A 20171-nucleotide genomic window follows, 5' to 3' on the forward strand; every position below is an offset into this window, starting at 1 on the left:
CAAAGGGGAAGCTCATGATGTTGGGTTTTTAATTAAGAAGGTCCATTTCTCCACAGTGGAATGGGCCTCCCTCGCTCAGCAGCCTGGCTGCATCAAGCCGCTTTCATTTTCTTTTCCTTGGGTGTGTTGGTCTGCTATCTCAGCAGGCCAACCCTGTTTGTTTCCTTTTTTCATTAATAAAATTTCGTCACTTCTCAAAAAAAAAAAAAAAAGCTCTCTAGATTTTCATAGCAAATTACAAAAATAGGAGAAGAGAGAGAGAAAAAAAATCTCCCAGCTTGAATGAATCGCTCATGGCCATTTTAATTAGTAAATGCCACTAGAAAATTTCCTTACAAATGCCTCTGAAAATCCCAAATGTGATAACAAAATTGAAATTTTACGGATTCAACATTTTTATGATAGATTTGGCATGAAACATTTCATTTTCACCAGCTATAAATAAATTATTGATAAAAAAACAAATTTATGGATATATATTTGACAATCTTCCATGAAAATCACTATTCTTGTTCCTCAATGGCATTTTCTTTACATATCCACAAGAAAATCAAACCCTAAATCCCTGATATTTACAAGCAAACTATGCACCTGAGGAGATTCTCAGATGACTCAAAAAACCAGATTTTACGGAACCAGAAGATACACCCTAACTACTGGTACCTTTTCTGTTTCTTGGTCATCTGATCACTTTCTCCCGCGATCTTCTCTTCATAAAAGTTGCTCTTCTCCTTCTCCTCATCAGTGGAATTTCCTTCTCGACCTAGAATCCCTACATTCAAAGCCACGGCATCATCATATAAGGCATCGGACAGAGCATCGAGAAGAATGTCGGAGAAGAAATCATTACAGAAATCGTGATTCTCGGCAATTTCGTCATTGTCCTCCAGCAGGAACTGCTCCACATCATCGATCCATGAAGAAACATAGACAGAAGATGGAGTCCCACCCTGCAATAAATTGTTTGACACTGTTAGTCTGCTCTCATTTACTCATCGAAGAAGATAACAGAAGCAACTACCTCATGAATAGATGCTTATATGACGAATAAAGCTAAAACAACTAGTATCTGTTCACATGTTGAGCATATTAATACTGGAAATGAGATTTCAAGTATTAGGGAACAAACAAAAGAAAAGAAAACCTATAAAAAGAAGCTATTTCTGTTGACTTATCAGTAAATATTACAAGCAGCATCAAGATGGAAATTGGTTAGGATCATCTACAAGCACAAGCATATGCAATTGCACCTTGTAAAAAAAATATAAAAACTTGGTCTAGTTAAAGAGCTCATTCAAATAGAAAGAAAGCTCTAAAGAAGTTTCAGACAAACGTTAATGATAAATGAAAATATATATGGAAGTCTAAACAAGTATAACAAAAAAAAAGAAAAAAAGAAAGAAAAGGGGCTTCGGTCTTTTGATTTCCCAAGAAAAAAATGCCTTCGCTACAGCTATTTAGCCAGCTATTCAAAAGTAAAATTAACTTCCACAATGAGCACACAATGATCTGAACCAACTCATCATGTTGAGGGATAGGCCAGAACAGTAAATGCTAGAGAAACCATAGGCATAACCTTTTCAGATCTTTGATAGAAGATCATTCCACAAAAAGGAAAAAGATCACAAGAAGAAATCTGCCATCCGAAGTCAAATTTAGGACTAGCCTTGTATACGAAAAATATTCATGACTGAACCAACCAACATGGACTGACAAGCCCAGAAGTACGCCGCAGCTTTATAAGTTGCACATAGTCATGCACCTATGCCATGCTTGTAATTCACAAGACTTCAACCTTAAATGGTTTTGATCGCAGATAAGAAACACACTTTGTTCGGAACATGATTGAGTTAATTTCCTATGCTAGGCAGCAACTAATTTATCGAAAGCAACTACAAGGGTTTGGAAAGATCTTGAAAAATAATTTTATCCTAGTTCAATGCCATGGAAGCACAATTTCAGAGCAGGAGTATTATCCTATTTCGATATTCCACTGCCTGACTGCCTTAAATTGGCGATCTTTAATGTTTCTTGAACAGTTGGCCTAATTACTTTCTCATAAAGGAATGAAAAGGCATCAAATCCAAGCAGTAGATCCAGACAAGTGTACTTCGAGCTTGGCACACCAATATAGAAAAACCTTATTCAATACAACCACAAAGCAGAGCAGAATGATTTTAAACTCTGATAATAACTAAAAAGAAAGAAGGAAAGGGACAATGTAAATAAGAAGAACATACTTGATTGATGGATGGTTTGTTATGATCTGAGCATCAGGGACCTAGGCAGTTGCTCACAGGAAGTGAGCCAATGGCTGACTATTCTCATATGAGGAAAGGACCGGCTAATCGTGTGGGCACCAGAAGGATCTACAGCAGCGGTGGCATCGCCAGATTCTACCCCCACTATAGTTCCCTGTTTACAATGAAATTATATGATAAAAAGCACACTATGAAATGCCAACACAGTTAAAGCTGCCTACTCAGAGAGAGTGTTTATATATAAATAAATAAATAACGCTCTACAATGATAATTTAAGAAATGTGTACTTGTGTAAAATTACAATAGGGATCTATACCAGATTGAATGGAAGTGGCTGACAACACAAAAGGTGTGTGTGCAAAACAAAGGGGATTAAAACATGTACACATTTAAAAAAAGAAGAGTGCAACCCAAAGTTAAGAAAAAATGGACCCATTAGAAAAAGAAGTGCAACTCAAAGATCATCATTACTATGGTTAAAATGAAAATGGTCCAAATTCAATGGTAATATCAGAAGGTTCAAGGTTGAGATTATTCAATCACTGTGAAATTAACAGAAGGGCTCTACCAGACAGAATAGATGTGCCCTTCGACCCAAAATGTGTAGAGGCCAAAGGAGATTGAAACGTGGAGATGTTAAAAAGGAAGAGTACAACCCGCATTTCCACTGGATAGTCAAAAAGAAAATAGTCCAAATCCAACAGCTATATCAGATGGTTAAGATTATCCGATTAGTGTGACCTTTTGAGAGGTACAGGTATGCCAGGTGCAGGGTGGGTGAGCTGCCAACATTAAGAATTGCTACCAAATGCACACAGTAGCATAGGCCATTCTCATGTTATTGTTTTTCAGCTATTAGCTCCTCTCCAAAGCAATGAGATGGTAAACTTTTGCAGGTTAGATATTGTTTGAGCAACTTGTTCAAAAGGAACTGTAATAAAGCATCATTGTTTGGAAAAGGAAATATTTGCACTATGGCTATGTCCACAGCAGAAATAAATAAATAAATGATACAATTGTCATGTGCCAGTGCCACTCAAACTGAAAGGGAAATTTTATAGGAAGGTTAAGACCAGCCATGCTTTATGGGGCAGAATGTTGGGCAGTTAAGGAACATGTCCATAGGATGAGTGTAGCTGAAATGATGATGTTGAGATGGATGAATGGTAAGACAAGGATTAAATTAGAAACTAAAGCATTTAAGGGAATTTAGGAGTAGCGCCAATAGGTAACAAGATGAGGGACAATAGACTTAGATGATTTAATCATGTGCAATGGAGACCAGGAACTGTACCTGTTAGGAGTGCGTTGGTACAAGTTGAAGGCTTTAGAAGGGCAAGGGGAAGGCCCTAAAGGACATGGGTGGAGGTAGTTAGAAAACACTTGATGACATATGGTCTAACTAAAGTTATGGTTCTTGATAAAGCGGAATGGAGAAAAGGGATTCATTGAGCTGACCCAATTAGTTGGGAATAGGGATAAGCTTAGATGATGATGATGGTAATAATGATGATTTGACTTAGCTACATGCTAGAACATATTTACATATGATAACATATTCATACCATTACCATACTACCCATAAGCGTCTTTCCTGTACATAATTACCATTTTGTGACCGTTCTACATATGCTTACGAGGCATGGTAAATTAGGATCTTGCAAATTGGCATGCAAAGATGGTACACAGATTGAAAAGCTATAAATTAACGAAGCCTATGATTTCTTCCAACCTCACTTCAAATTCACATCATCATCATCTTAGCGTCTCTCAACAGCTTGGGGTTGGCTTTCAAATGGTGAATTGAAAATTGTTTTGCGATTAGCTGCCCACCAGACATCATCCTTCTTTTCATATCCAGGCTTTCGGAACCAGCCATTGCACACCATTCACGTACCAACACTCCCTCCCACTACTGCCCCCAGGCAAATTATCACATGCATGCCCCAACAGGCGAGCAAGCATATACAGTCACTACAAACAAACATTTCAAAAAAGAAGAAGAAGAAGAAGCAAACACACAAGCAGGTTCTTTTCAGCAGAGCACCCTACCAAGGGATGACAGAACTTGCCATTAGTTATAATGTTTCAGCATGTAACAAAGGAGGAAGGGATATACAATTGCAGCTTCTTGTCCTAAATCTTGAAAGAAAGAAATGTGAAATGAGAAATGGCAACAATACGCAGTTAGGTCAAAACTACCCAATTGAGTTTCAGGATATAACAGATAATTTTAAAAAAATATATACCTGCATAAGCTCAATGGGGCCAAAGGTTTCAACTTGACAGCCCCAATACTGCGGATTCATATAACCATCAACCTCTTGTATCAAGCAACTGAACAGTTTCATGTGATCAAAGAGCATCTTGTTGAGACCCAATACAGCGATCCCTTTGGTTAGTAAACTTCTTGCAATTTTCTTCTGCCAGAGTCTGAAATTAAGGCTGCTGCAATGATAGGGAAACCAATTTTGAAGCAAGCACCTTTCACAATATCTCAATGGGTGTAGTCAATCGCATAAAGGTTCCTTAACTAAAAGATTCATTTTCTCCAAAAGAAAATCTAGCACATCTTTCCTGCCTTCCTTCAATAGCAACTGCCTCAACCTCCCGAAAGTAGTGCCTGGTGGTCGAATGCCCTTATCTATCATCTCTTCCATAAACACACAAGCCTTGCTAACCTCTCCCTTCTCACACAATCCATTTATAAGCACTGAAAGGGTGTGCATGCTCGGAACAAACTGCTTCATCCCCATATACTTCCAAACTTTCAAAGCCATCTCCATCTTATCACTCTCACAGAACATCTTTATCATCATCGTGTAGGTGTCTGAATCAGGCTCACAGCATTTGATCATCCGGCGGAAAACCCGGAAGGCCTCAACATTCTCCCCAGTGCCAATCAAACCACTCAAAATGATATTGCAGGTCCTCGAATTGGGCTGGACGCCCTTATGGTCCATCTCTTCCAAAACCCGATAAATGTTCTTGAACCTCTCCACCCTGCAAAATGCACTTATTAGTGCATTGTACACAGCCACGTCTGCCTTAATCCCATTCCTTTCCATCTCCAAGAACGTATCAACTGCATCCGAAATCCGCTTCTCGGACCCATATGTATGGATCAAAACGCTATAAATAAAAGATGTCGGCCTAAAACCCTTGGAATCCATCTCCCTAACAACACTGACTGCTTCCTCGACCCGGCCTGCTTTGCAAAGAGCATTGACCATGATCCCATACGTGACGATATCAGGATTGCAGCCCTTATCAACCATCTCTTGGGACACCTCCCTCACCTTGGGAAGATTCGGCTCCTTCCCCCATCCCTCCAGCAAGATACTATAAGTCTTCGAATCAGGCACGAACCGATCCTTCAACCCGTCAAAAATCTCCTGTGCCTTGCGAACATTCTTCGCCTTGCAGAGAGCACTCAGCAGTCCATTGAATGCAGCCAGGTTCGGAGCCACGCCGAACCGATCCATGACGTTGAAGGTGTAGACTGCCTCGTCTGCCTTCTGCGCACTTGCATACTTGCGCATGATTACACAGAACGTCTCGACATTCAAAATCCCTTCCACACGCATGGCGTTGATGAGGTCCCACATGATCTTGTACTGCCGGATCTTGGCCAAAGACGCAATCATGATGTGGTACGATCGGACGGTATGGGAATAGCTCCGCTGCTTGCCAGCCCACCCAAAGAAGCGGTGGGCCAGCATACCAGCATTCTCAAACCGCTTGAGGATTTCCTCAGCTAAGTCTGGGGAAACTCGGATACCGCTCTCGTCAAGGGAATGCTCTAGACCTAATTTGGGGGAAGACATCATGATCTTGCAAATTCTCTGCATGGAATTGGGAATCTCTTCCAAGTTTGAATTCGAACTGTACATTCTCGAGAATGTTCTCCATCGAATCATGTTTTGAATTTCTTTTAGAAAAGAGACGAATGCCACGGTGGAGATCGATGTCGAAGCGAGGTCGTTTGGATGCCTGCAAGTTGGGTTAGTGGGAAATGATTTCTGTAAAGAGAGAAAGAGGGGGAATACACACATCCATTACAGCAAATCTCCCGCCATGGAAGAAGCTCCAGTAAGCTCTCTCTCTCTCTCTGCAATCGTCTCTCTCTTTCTCTCCCTTCGGTCGGCTGGGGCGAGTAGGTTTATGTTTTTTTTTCCGTCTGTTCGTGCGTTTGAATCATGGGCCCACATAACGTACGTTTTGTATATCCGAGCCGTCCATCAGACTTGCCAGGTCTAATTAGGGCATGGGGCCAAAAATATGAAGCAGGTGGGCCGGACCGTAGGAAACAGTGTTGATCGAACGGCCACCATTATAAACTTTCTAGGATCCACCCTAAGGTTTATTTGCGATCCAACCTGTGGATAAAGGTCATATAGACCTGGATAAGGGAAAACACAAATATCAGCTTGATCCAAAACTTTTTGTGGCCCACATGAAGTTTTTATTTGTGGGTGTTCACTCACCGCTGCTTCCTTTGGTGTGGCCCACCTGAGACTTGGATCTTTTTCAATTTTTAGTCAGTGACTTAAAATGAGCTAGCAAAACTGATGAACGGCGTGGATATACGAAAAATACATCAAGGTAGACATCACAAACTGTGGAATGACTTAGCCATTGATGGAATGACTTTGACGATCACAATTCAATTACAAAATAAGACCAACAAGACAATAGCCAATGGGCAAAAAATCTCCAACCAGCGGCTGGAATCATCGCTGTCGTATTTATTGGCATATGGTGCTCAATCAAGGTCCTGACAGCAGATGAATGGTCTGGATCTCATATATGCGTAGGATGTGGGTGCTTGATGTATCAGCATTAGCACTATATCCTTTAAGTTAATTAGGCGAGAACTATTATTATTTAGACGCGTGTGTATACGCGTGTATATTTACATAGAGAAGGTCTCCAGTCCAACCGCTTGGATTACAAGTAACAGTCCATCCAGCAGATATTTTTCAATCTATTAAGTTTATGTGAAATCCAATCCACCCAATAGCTTGGCCTTATCACAAGGATCATCCGGTACAAAATTCATCTATATCCACTCATCGAATAGGCTGCAATTATATTTCTATTTATCAATGGCTATACATGGTTTTCTATGATATGGCCTTCTTAATGAGTGAATAGGGATTATTTTTCCGTAAGCTTGTCCTCATGGTAGGATTTAATGCAGATTGCGTCCTACCCACGCCCGTAGTGGCCACCGTGATATATGAGTTACTGCCCATCCATTTTTCCGTATGATTTTAGTACGTAAGCTTGGACCATGCCACGTGAAGCCGCCGCTTTTCATTGTTGATACTTTTGTAAGGCCCACTGTGATGTTTATTTTCTATCCCATCTGTTAATAAAATTACATAAACTTATATGAAGATAAAACACAAATACAAGTTCAATCCAAAACTTACGTGGTCTGATAAGTTTTTAGCAATAAGAGTTTAATCCCCTTTATGTAGTCCACATCTGTCTTGAATCTGCCTTAGTTTTAGAGGTATATCCTAAACTGATAGAAAAAAATGAATGAATTGTGTGGATAAAATATATACATTATGGTGGCCATTCAAAACTCCTACTCATTCCCACCAGTAGAATATGAGTGAGACATGATCCAAATATTCAATTGGGTGCATTATAACTCGTAGTGTAACTAGTTGAACTACAAGTAACTATACACTTGGTAGGGCTTTACACTAGTCAAGTTAGCTCAGTAAGCTCGATCTATTCGACTTGAAAAAGCTTGACTTGCCTTAGCTCGAAATTAGATTCGAATTGAGTTGAACTGGTTTTTGGAACTTGAAAAAATTTTGAGCCGAGTTCGAGCTTGTTCGAGCTCGACTCGACTTGGATAGAACCTTAATTCGAACCGACTCGGACCGAATTAGATTGATGACTCGGTTATTTTAATATGGATATCGCTAGCTGAGTGTTTGATGAAATGACTCAATGAAGTGTCGGCTAGTGCAAGGAAAGTATGTATATGAAAGAAATATCATTTTTTTCTTAATTTTGATGTTACCTAAGAGGTGTTTGATTAAATACCTATAAAACTATTGTTATTATTTTACATATAGTGAGAATTTGGATGTATAGTCTATGTGTTTGTAAAAATGCTGAATATGTGAACTTGGATTGAACTACCCTGAGCTGCTAACTGAACCAACCTGACTTGACCAATCAAGTTCAAGGACTGAGCCGAGTTCGAGTTGGAGTCTCGACTCAACTTGACCCATGTACACCTCTATCACTCGGTATGTAACTTCCCATCTTTTAATTCCATGTGACATCCAACCCATCTAACAGCGTCACCTTTTCAAGAGGATCCGTATACGCTCATCGTGTATGCTTGTATGTTTTTTAAATTTACAAATAGATAGATATTATTTTCCATCATGTGGCCTATTTAATTAGTGTGAACGACTGATTTTTAAATAAGGTAATCCTCATGGTGGGATAAATGGACATACAGCTAGGATAAACACATACATCATGGTGGGTCCCCCATCCTTGTCACCAGTTAGGAAGCGGATTGCGTACTGAGTAGCTGGGTAGGCCAAGCGTACTGATTAAGCTCAACGGGGCTACTGTGATTGATGTATTTTTCCACTCAGTTCATAAGTTCGGAATGAAATTGATATTTGTGTTTTCCCTTCGTTCATACGTATGTTCGATCTTATGAACAAGTTGATGATAAATAGACATTAATGTGGGCCCTAGAAAGGTTTGGACGATGGAAATCATTATTCCCACCGTTTCCTATGGTCCACCCGTGCTTTGGATATTTTTCAATTTTAGGCTCGACCCCTAAAATGAGCTGGAAAAAAAAGATGGACGGCGTGGATAAATCACATACATTTACGGTGGGCCCAACGGAGTTTACTCGGTACAATAAAAGCGTACTTAGTGACTCAGTACGCAATCATGATCGGTGGCCTTGAGATCTTGCACGTGCAGGGCGTTCCCACGTGCGAAGGGGATTCTCGCGCGTAACGTGTCCTGTCCCTCCTTCCCTCCGACTTTCGTTTCTGATTTTCTTCCAAATAGCCATATCCTCGGCCTGCAAAAAGAAAACAGCTTCTTCTCAGAGACGAGATGGCGGAAGAATCACTTTCTCCTCCTCGCATTCGGCTTATGAATTTCGTTTCCCAAGAACAGGTCTTTTCTTCCCTTTTCCACCAAACTCAAAACCCTAACCCTAGAAAACTTTCAATCTATATTTCCAAAGTACCTATGTTCTTCTTCTTCTTACTCAAAAGAGATCGGTTTTTGTTCGGATCGCAGTTGGAGGAAGCTAAGAAAACGAGAGGAGAGAGACCTGAAGACGGCACCGCTCAGAGAGATAGACCCCTCTTTGAGGTGATCTTCAATTTCCTTTTCCTGATTATTATTTTCTATATCTGTTTTTGTTTTTATTTTTCTTGTTCGATTACTATCTATCCAATATATGTTATTTTCATCTCTATTGCCGAAATAACTGCATTGAGTTGCATTTGGACCAATAGACAGTGTCTATCGATCAATCTTGACCGTCCATTCAGTCCAGCCGACTTTTTATTGGCCACTTTGCAAAAATGCACTGGGAGGTCCTATGTATCTGAAAATTGGGTTTGTTCTTACAATTGAAATAGATGGGATGGTTGGGATTGTCTCACCTAAGTGATCTTGATAGCTGTAGGCAATCCAAGGTGGGTCATACAGGTTGGATGGTGCAGATTGATCCTGGCCATCCATTTTGCAAGACGTTTATTGGTTGGATGAGACCCTCCAATTAGTATGCCTTTTGATGGTGGACCGTGGATACCGGGCTAGACAGAATGGACAGTCCAGGTTGCTTGAATGGGTCACCGTTCCAAATGCAACCAATGCAATGTTGCTTAGAGAAAAAGAAAAAGAGGAAGCAATAACTTCCATTCTGTTGTGTGCAGTGGAGCATTTCTCTTTTCGATGCCTTTTGAAAATTATATCATATAATTTATGCTTTCTATCATTCATGAGAGTGGAGAGATTGAGAAGGATGTTGCCCATAGAATTCTAGCCAGGTGGAAGAAATGGAGATGTGCCTTTGGAGTTTTATGTGATCATAGTGTACTACTCAAACTGAAAGGTAAATTCCATAGGATAGGTATAAGACCAGTCATGCTATATGGACATAATGTTGGCAGTTAAGGACAACATGTTCCTAGGATGATTGTAGTTGAAACAAGGGTGTTGAGATGGATGAATGGCAACACGAGGGAGGACAAAACAAGAACGTTGGGTAGTTTTTTTTTTTTTTGAAAAAAAGAACAAGGATGTAATTAGAAATGAACACAATTGAGAGAACTTAAGAGTAGCACCAATAATTAAAAAAAAAAAAAAAAGAGTAGCACCAATAGTTAACAAGATGAAGGAAAGTAGATTTAGATGGTTTGGTTATGTGCAACAGAGATCAAGAACTGTGTTGGTTAGAAGGACTGAGTTGGTACAAATTGAAGGCTCTAAAAAGGAAAGGGAAAGGCTCAAAAGGACATGGGTGGAGGTAGTGAGAAAGGACTTGATGACCTATGGTCTTAATTAAAGTTATGGCCCTTGATAAAGTGGAATGGCGGAATAGGATTTATGTAGCCAACTCAATTAATTGGTATAAGGCTTAGATGATGATGATGCTTTTGATCAGTCGCACCCTTGGATGTTCCTTTAATTATTATGGAAAAAAATTCTCCTTATTGTTTTCGTCATTTCTAATCACTGAAGTGATCTTTTTTGTTATGTGGACCTTAATCTTGTAGTTAGTGAACTCTAAGTGGAACTATCTTTTAGACTTTTGCTTTGATTAATTACTTATTTCTTGCAGATATTAAAGGAGAATAAAGACAAGAAAGATGCAGAATTCAATGAGCGGTTCAAGCATAGTGGGTGCCTTAGTTTTCCCTATAAGATTGAGGATTTCTTTGGTCCTTTGCTACTTCAATGATGTTGAGTTACTTTGGAACTGGTTTAGGTTTCCTTCAACACATTGTTGTGTGAAATATGTTTACTGAATAATTTGTTTGATCTTTCTAGGCTTAGAAGTAGCACCAACAGATAATGTTTGGGGCACCTAGCCACGTTGTACAAATTACTGGGTGCTGCTTCATATTGGATGAAGGGGAAATATATGATCATCGAATCCTCAGGCCCTGAACTGTAATTGTGCAGCCCATGGTTCGGTGACATAGATTGTTGAGTGGATGGCACCACCCTGTACGAGATTGCCCGGAAAATATTATAGACTGCAAGATCCTTGATGTCCAATCTCTAGTGTTTACCAAGGACTTTGGGCCATTGGAGAATATTTTCTCAGTCGTTTCTCTGCAGCTCACTGGTTGAATGGTTAGAGTTGTCAAGGTGACTTGTGGGGGCATGGTCTATCCATGGTAGGGCCGTCAGCCTTGCTCACACAGAGTCAAAGTGTGAGTATCTTTGTACATATCATTGTGTTGTGGATCATGCAACCTGCTGTGGATGAATGTAATGACTAAGATCACTCAACTATAAGATTGTGGATGAGTATGCTATTGAGTATGTTGTGTACTTCTTGTTGGTATTCGGTGACTATATTTTGAACTTAAAATAAATGATGCCCTTGTTGGAGTGATAAAGTCCCTTGATATACATTGATACACCACACTCTGCAGCTCAAGCTTTTAGAGTAAATGGTTGTTTGACATGGTATCAGAGTGGAAGGTCCTATGTTCGAATCTTGAGAGCAGCAAATATGCCTTGCTAATATATTATTCTCCCATAGGGGGTTAGGAAAATTAGGTCCGGCCTAGGGACCGGGAAATAAAGCCCGGCCTATTTATGGTGTGAGTGTCCCTCCACCCTTGTCAGTCTATTCCCGTGTGGAGTTCCCACCCTGCATGTGCGGGGGGGTGTCGGTGTGATAAAGTCCCTTGATATACATTGATACACCACACTTTGACAACTTAAGCTTTTAGAGTAAATAGTTGTTTGACAGCTCTACTCTTTTCTATTTCAGGACCACCCAAAGCTCTGGATGAGGACGAGACTGAATTTCTAGAAAATTTGGAGATGGTGAGCATGGGTTATAAAGCTATTCACTAACTGGGTATGCCAGCACCAATGATCTAGGACTGCAATCACACATGCTAATTCTCGTGGATAGCACACTGTTGTTAGAAAAGAGGAATGTTGTGCTTCTTAATATGATCCTGTTTAATCGCTGATTGTATTTGCATCTTTGAACTTTTTGTTATTTATTTATTATTCTGATTCCGTAGGCTGCTTAATTCGTTGTGATCTGGATCATACCACATTACTTATTCTACTGGATTTTACGGAGCATGTTCATGATATGTAACAACTTGTATGTAACGTGGTTGAAACTTAATATGACAAACGAGACATCCTCATATCTTTTAACATGCTTGGACCTTTGTCTCTCTGCATTCAGTCATCTTTGTGGCTGTACATGTCTCTATGTCATAGACTATGGAAATGAAGGCATAAGACACCGTGTCTCTTGGTTCAGGTATGGTCCTCACTAGCGCCCACAAAGGCAAAGGGGAAAGGTGAGCATAAGACGTAGCAACTGAATGCCTCCCAATGAGAAAAGAGCCCTACCCCCATTGAGAGAGGAATGGATTTTATTTACTCTTTTTCAAGCGAGAGGAATTTGGCACTTTGATACGGCTACTACAGTCATTATAGAAACCCTCTTTCTCTTTGACAAGCGAATCAAGATCTTCTTCAAGAAGTGGCTAGATCCTGACGCTCTGCTCCCCGGAGAATCGGAAGAACAAGAGCATGACTCACTGAGATGTGCGTGCGGAGGGCCAAAAAAAGAAAAAAGAAGCAAGAAATATAAAAAAGAAAGGAGAGTTAAGGGGATTAAGTAGGAGCAGCAATAAAAGTCTTCCGTCGGCTACATACCTATGGCCATGAGCGGGAGAAGCAGCAGTGGGGGCACTAGTAGATCGGAGCCATAGAGCTGTTTTTAATTTTTTTTTTTTAAATTTATTTTCTAATTGACAAACATCATGTTTCACTCAAAATCTTGTGATTCTTTATTGAAAGAATTTCATACACAACCGGTACATTGCAAAATAACTATTCCTCTGACATTTTTACCCTGCGCCATGAACCTCCTTTTGGTGTTCCATATCTACTCTAATTTCCCTAAGGCACAGGAGAAGCAAAGGCATAACTCTAATACCCCATAAGTCTACTCATTTCCAGATGGCTAGCTGGCTCTCTTTGCTTTTTAAGCTCTGCTCGCTGCTTTTCTACTGGTTCCTTTTCATCACACAATGCTATAATGTAATCATATATCCACGGTCTGAAATATGGGGGGTTTGAAGGAGCATCCTCTCAAGGCACTGTTATTTTCTCCGGGTCTATAAGATTGTTGGATCTCGTGCTTAAGAATTGGTCTGGTGAGTGCATCTATTCCACCAGGGACGGACAGATGAACCGTGGGTTCAAATCCCCTTGATGTGATACTTAATCAACTCCCCAGTTGATGAGTTTCCGCTTTCATCTTCTTATTACTTTCCTTGCAACCTAGCGTTGAACTCTGTTCCTTCTCCAAATGCCACAACAAACAACGAAGCTCACAAAAGATGAAGAGGAGGGAGATGATGACAGTCTCAAGTAAAAAAGGAAGCAAGGGAACAGATGATTCCAAAGATCCTGAAGACGAGGATGCATAAAAAGGCACACTCTCGACAGCAAGTGAAGGAAACTGTGAACTCTAGCTGAACTGAAAGCAAAGCTCAAATCCTGGACCTGGAGTTTCCAGAAAGACGGGGAGGAAAGAAAGGAATACTGAAGTGGATATAATCACAGTACCATTTAATATGCAAGGCTGGCCATCAGGCTTCTCAACCAGGCCTGCCAACTGGGCAGTGGTTTGCTTTTTGAGGCAGTGGCAGATAAATAAATGGTCTGGGGCTGGCGTTGATGTGATAAGATTTTCCATCGATGCCCGGGCCTAGCCTGAATATAGGCCCGTTTATGAATTCCATAGCCCTGGCTTGGGCATAACTTTCAAGCCTTCAGACAGAGTCTGGGCTATTTCAGCCCCAAAAGTTAAATGGACCAGGCTTGGGCTGATCTCTGCCTGGCCCATTGACAGCCCTACCTGTACTACTCTCAAAACTTAGGCAGGTTCACCAAATGGATGCTCTGATACTGTTTCATAATTGTTTTATCTTGTATCATGATAAACAAAAATTTCTTTCTTAACACTTGAGTTAGTGTACTGATATGAGTTATCAAATTAATTTTTAGTGTGGAGCTATGAAGTCTTTTTATGGCATGATGTCTGTTCTATTTGGAAGTGACTTCCTCAACTGGATTATTGCATATAGTAACATTTGCTGCCATTAACTGTTGCCAACTGTGAAAATGAAAGCAAGACAAATGATGTTGCTGATTAGATGATTGTTGATTCTTACATCTCTGGGTGAAATTTATAGAGATCTTTGAAGAATGATTCTATCTCCCATTGGTAGCACCAATTGTTTATTCTTCCTTCTCTTTCTGATTTCATTGTTTTTATGCAGTCAAGGAAGGAATATGAGCAGCAGATGGCAAATGAAGAAGCCCAACAACTTCGGAATTTCCAAGTAAAATCTTAATCACTCCTTGTTTTGAAGCTAGTTTCATAGGTTTTTTGGAGCATTAGAATATTACAGTTAGTTTTTTCATCATTCCTAGTTTTTCATGATTATTCTGTTTGGTTTGTTTCACTTTTTTTTTTCCCTCTAGGCACTGGAATAGTATTTATAGGTCACTTATTACAGAAACTTAATCGTGATTTAAACATTTCATATGCTGTAGTTGATTAGGGTTGAAATGCCTGAAAAAAAGAATGGGAAAGGCATACAAGGACTTTGATGGAGGTGGTGAGGAGTGCTAACTCCTTTCTGGGTTCCATAACAACAGAACAATAGTATGTAGGAATGAACAAACTCATTTACTACCTTTAGGTTTTCTAATGTGTACTATTTCGATCTAGTTATGACCACAACCCATAAAACATCAACAGGAATTGATTTCTTTTATTAAAATAGTCTGTAGCAAGACACAAAAGTTCATGTAATAAGAATTCTCGGTGCCTAACAGATGGGCGCAACCCGGTTATCGAGTCGATGAAATCTTGATACCCGAATCGCAGAGAAATGAACAAGAGCACACGAATGTGATCAGCCCCTTATCTTTCGCAAATGGCAAATGTGATCTTTGACACATAGGCTCCAGATGTTGCAACAAACAGCCAAAATCTGCACATGTTGGGCCTTGTGGTGGACCATGGGCCTACGTCATTCACTCCAATTTGGAAAGAACTTGACTCTGGCGAGTTGAATGTTTCATACAAGTAGTAGAGGTCCGGGTTCAACCTTTTCAATTCGTTGCACGTGATCCATGTGCATTCAGAATAGAGCTTGTTCTTCCATTTCATAAGCATTGCTTATATTGGCCTGGTTGAGTGTGAGATGCCTTGCCATGGTACTTGAACAAGTCCACTATGTTGAAAGTTGATGAGATATCTAAGTCATGTGACAACTTAATCTCAAATGCATTTTTACCTAATTTTCTCTTGACTCAGTACAAACCAATCTTCTTAGACTTGAGCTTATTATAAGTTTCTCTCAGAAACCTTTATTTGCAGAGATAAACCATAACCAAGTCACCTTTTTTTTATATATCTTCTTTTGCTAATGTTCATTTGCAACTTCTTGGTACCTAGCAGATTAATCTAGTTACCCACTTCTTTTTTCTTTTTCTTTTTTTCCGAATTGATGATTTTATTAACAAAGAAGGTGATAATAAATCAATTACAAGGCAGACTAAGAATCAAACGAGAGAGAACTCTCTGTGAGAGCCTCTATATTAGAGGCCCACCCAATTACTTACAAACTTTCCCTTCTAAAGACCTCTAAGACCAACCCACTTTGATTATGGAAACACCATTCTTTTCTCCGCATAAGGCCCATATGCCTGCCAATATGAATAGCCTCCAAATAATCTCTCTTTTTTCTTTTTCCCACACCCCCATGCCAAGACATGAAGAAACTCTTAATGGACTCCGGCATCACCCACAACACATTGAACATTGCAAGGGACCTCTCCAACAATTCTCTAGCGAGTGAGCAATGGATAAATATATTATCAACCGACTCCTCATTCCCTCATGCACATCATGCAAATATTTGGGATCACCAACTTCAACCAGAAGAAGATGATCAAAGTGGGGTTAATCCATATAAAGGAAGTCCTATCACATAATCTTTTTGCCTATCAACCTAGGAATTATTATCATTATTATTATTATTTTATTTTTTTTCAGGTTTCAGTAAACAATTTGAAGAACTGCATTGGAGGAATTGCGTGAAATCATTGACAACACTCAACAAGACTAATTGCAGAGGTCCAAAGCCCTACTGGAGCATTCCTAGCTTCAGAAGCTTTAAGGCATAAGCTTTGGCTCACATGAAGGAATTGTAAACAACTGCAAAACCTTCCCCAACCATGTGCTGAAAATGTGTCAAAGTCCTGTTGGCTTCAAATTCCCATGTCAATGCTATCAACTTTAAGCTTTGCTACTGCCCTTAGGAGATGGAAACTGTGAGACTTGGAGTCTCCCTTGAGGATAGATTCCACTAAAAATCTGGAACCAACCATTGATATTGTGTGCACCCTTTCTAGGGTTGTTCCCTAGCTTTATGAATATTGTGTTGAGATCTTCATACGCAGTTGGCAATGGATTGGCTTCTCAATATACCAATCCCAAAGACACTAGTAAACAGGCTTCTGAAATGCTTTCATTCCCAAGTGTTTCCATAAGTTTCAACGTCATATGATGATCATCTGCATAAAATAACTATTCACACAGAAGTATCTTTCTTTTGGTACGAAAATCAAGAACAAGCCCCTCTTATCCACTGGAATTTATTGAGAACCATTGAATCACTCCCCTTTTTTACTTAAGAAAACTTTTCCTGGGAAAAGAAAGAAATATGGTTCTTGATTCTTAAAGCCTAGTGGAGCCATCATTGCTTCTCACAACTTGATGTCTTCTCAGATGTTTATATTTGTGGGTTTTTTCAGGAAGCAGTTGCAGCCCAGTCTTCCCTTGTGTATGAGCTAAAAGAAACACCTGCTCCCAGAGTTGAGGTAAGTTACCAATGAATGTCTGCAGGTGTTCACACAGACAAAATATTCCTGTTTTAACCCTTTTGCATGTATTGATTTTGGCCGCAGCTTGATTATCAGTTGAATTTTTTAAGGATCCCAATGCTAAACTGTAGTCTGAATTAGTTATCAATCATTCTCATCTCCATACACATGGCACACAACAAGTATCAATATGTAGATTGGATGTACTCCAAAAATCATAGTGGCTAGTTGATCTGATCCGTCAGTTGGATGGCATTTTCCCATGAAGTATCTAATGGTTGGGTGGACTTCTTATTTGTTTTCTCTTTCTAAGCATTCATTTCTTTTGTTCAAGTCATCTAGTTGGTTGTTAGGACCATTAGCCGGTGCTCTCTTCGGGCATATTGATCCATGGCAGGGCACTAGTTAGCAAAACTCCATTTTAAACTCTGTATTTTGTCCTTTAAAAAATTGCGTATAGTTGATCAAACTTTTTCTTTTTCTTTTTTGGGGGGTGAGGGGGGTGGACGGTGATTTATTTATTTTTAAATAGAGACGGATTGATTTATATGAGGTTTACTTGAAAAGGAAAGATTTGAGAGAGGCAAAGAACACTATTCGACTATATGTACATTATTGGTCGTGCATATCGACATTTCTAATTATTTTAATTAAAGTTTTCTATTTTAAATAGGGTATACATACACTCATATGCACATATATAGCTGACTTTTGCATTCCGTTTTTTTTGGGGGGGTGGGGGTGGACGGTGATTTATTTATTTTTAAATAGAGATGGATTGATTTATATGAGGTTTACTTGAAAAGGAAAGATTTGAGAGAGGCAAAGAACACTATTCGACTATATGTACATTATTGGTTGTGCATATTGACATTTCTAATTATTTTAATTAAAGTTTTCTATTTTAAATAGGGTATACATACACTCATATGCACATATATAGCTGACTTTTGCATTCCGTTTTTTTTGTCCAAACCATATTAAACCCAGACTTGTCAGTCTCTGCAATTTTGGCATTTCTTTTTCTTCTTCTTCTTCTTCTTCTTCTTCTTTTTTTTTTTTACCGAATTTCGGCCATATATATTTTTTCAATCAAAGACTGAATTAAACATGAAGATTCCCCCCCCTTCTTTTCTTTTCTTTTTTGTGTGTGGTTCCCCTAAATATGGGTAGGGCCTGTCAGACAAACAGTCCTGGTACTCTGCAGGTGTGCCATATGTACAGAGATGGTAACTGATAACTAATTTTATCTTAGTTACATCACCACATACTTTCCCAATTTCCTAGTATCATGTTTTAGACGGGGAGGCTTTCAGGGTCATCCATTCTCTGCAGGAACCAAAGCCAGTTGAGAGGAAGAACCGCCAAGCACGCCCATTGGGAGGCATGATTATAACGGTTAAGCCACAAGCAAAGAAGGCCAAAACAGAGGTGTCGAGTTCCGAGAAACCTTTGAACATGGCAAAACCATCAAATGGTGCACTAGGGAAGTCCCAAGATATCAATAATGGGGCACTCGGCGGTCTGGTGTCATACAGTGATGAAAGCGATGAAGATGACAGTTAGAACTTTTTTATTTTTTTTTGATATGTAGTTGTCTCCCAGCCTATTTTTATTAAGGAACTCCTGTAACCAGCACATTTAATTTCAAAATCTTGAAATCATTCCCTCACCCACTTGAAAGGTGGCATATTCACAAGAGCTCGGGTTATGTATATCAGTCATATCGGCAAACAGGTGTTGGTTTGGTTGCATCGGTCTTCTTTTCTTGGCATCTCTCGCTGCCTCTTTGGATCATACAACGGTACACTGGTGCTCCAAGATCTAGGATAGCTTATTACAACTTTATGCCTGGATTGGCATGCCAATCGAGTGACTAAATGAAGATTTGCAAGTGGGCCATGGATTTAGAGGTCTTTGCCTGGTGCAGTCGCCCTTCAAATTGAGGAAAGTTGAGGGAAGAGTCGTATTTATATTGGAGCGGATTTCTCCTCCTAGGGTTTGTGGTCATCCTTTTATTTCTGCCCCTTTGGTACTTTCTTTATAAAGTATTAGTTGAAACCAGGAAAAAAGGGCTGGTTCAAAACTTGTCTAGGTGACCTTTGAGCTAGGTACCCAGCAGAGGCAAGCTACATAGATAGGTATCTGGGTCGAAGGGCAACCACCCAGCTAATGAAATACCCATTCTGATGGTGTTAAATGAGTTTGTGCTGGGTGGGGCAACCATGTCAGGTCTGTATGCATTTGAAACCAAAGACGCCTGATTAGTTACAGCCGCAAAACTCATGCGTGATCCCAAACAAACATGCCTTTAGGCTCGTCCGAAACCAGCACAAACGGTGGTAGAATATACGCCTGGTGCACTTCATCTACATTGTATTGAGATCATGCCAATCCAGGCCACCAAAAGCTGATGGCCCATTCTGCATCGACAGCTGATCAGACGAGCTAACCATCTGATGTCACCCACTTAATTTCGTTGAATAAACATTTATGTCATCCAATTGATGGGTATTGGTTGGAAAGTATGGAGTCTGATCAGTTATTTTTGGGCCATGTACTGTCCACAACAGGCCCCTTGTGTATTGGGCTTAAATGTTCATTGCCTAAGCACATTGAAGCCTGCTTATTGCTTTAGAGCTGCATTTTCGCATACGCACCAGACACGTGGCACGCGTGTGAGACCCAGGCCATTCATCCATAAGGCTCCTCCTCTC

The 20171-nt window shown here is 39.9% G+C and overlaps 2 protein-coding genes across 8 annotated transcripts; one reads left to right on the forward strand and one right to left on the reverse strand.

Moving 5' to 3' along the window:
• Nucleotides 1-453: 453 nt before the first annotated feature.
• On the reverse strand, nt 454-6395 carry LOC131225249 (pentatricopeptide repeat-containing protein At1g77360, mitochondrial). 7 transcript variants are annotated; one of them, XM_058220747.1, is made up of 4 exons: nt 4512-6395; nt 2241-2415; nt 851-950; nt 454-772 (listed from the first exon to the last, which is right to left on the reverse strand). In XM_058220747.1, the coding sequence occupies exon 1, from the start codon at nt 6315-6317 to the stop codon at nt 4773-4775; it is 1545 nt and encodes a 514-aa protein (XP_058076730.1). In that variant the 5' UTR covers nt 6318-6395; the 3' UTR covers nt 454-772; nt 851-950; nt 2241-2415; nt 4512-4772. The 7 variants fall into 7 exon arrangements, with proteins under 7 accessions (XP_058076730.1, XP_058076731.1, XP_058076729.1 ...); XM_058220748.1 differs by lacking the exon at nt 2241-2415 and adding an exon at nt 3995-4404; XM_058220746.1 differs by lacking the exon at nt 2241-2415.
• Nucleotides 6396-9274: 2879 nt separating this feature from the next.
• On the forward strand, nt 9275-19171 carry LOC131225388 (uncharacterized). Its single transcript, XM_058220916.1, has 7 exons — nt 9275-9444; nt 9571-9645; nt 11123-11180; nt 12290-12345; nt 14838-14900; nt 17386-17451; nt 18790-19171. The coding sequence occupies exons 1-7, from the start codon at nt 9382-9384 to the stop codon at nt 19018-19020; spliced, it is 612 nt and encodes a 203-aa protein (XP_058076899.1). The 5' UTR covers nt 9275-9381; the 3' UTR covers nt 19021-19171.
• Nucleotides 19172-20171: the final 1000 nt, after the last annotated feature.

Source organism: Magnolia sinica, chromosome 14 (assembly GCF_029962835.1).
Source record: "Magnolia sinica isolate HGM2019 chromosome 14, MsV1, whole genome shotgun sequence".
Taxonomy (NCBI): domain Eukaryota; kingdom Viridiplantae; phylum Streptophyta; class Magnoliopsida; order Magnoliales; family Magnoliaceae; genus Magnolia; species Magnolia sinica.

What these genes read in the sequence shown, in the direction of transcription:
- LOC131225249 (XM_058220746.1), bottom strand. Translation starts at nt 6,317, where the DNA reads ATGTGTGTATTCCCCCTCTTTCTCTCTTTACAGAAATCATTTCCCACT.
- LOC131225388 (XM_058220916.1), top strand. Translation starts at nt 9,382, where the DNA reads ATGGCGGAAGAATCACTTTCTCCTCCTCGCATTCGGCTTATGAATTTC. An exon ending in GAGATAGACCCCTCTTTGAG is followed by an intron (nt 9,646 to 11,122) that starts GTGATCTTCAAT and finishes TATTTCTTGCAG; the next exon opens with ATATTAAAGGAGAATAAAGA. An exon ending in AACAACTTCGGAATTTCCAA is followed by an intron (nt 14,901 to 17,385) that starts GTAAAATCTTAA and finishes GGGTTTTTTCAG; the next exon opens with GAAGCAGTTGCAGCCCAGTC.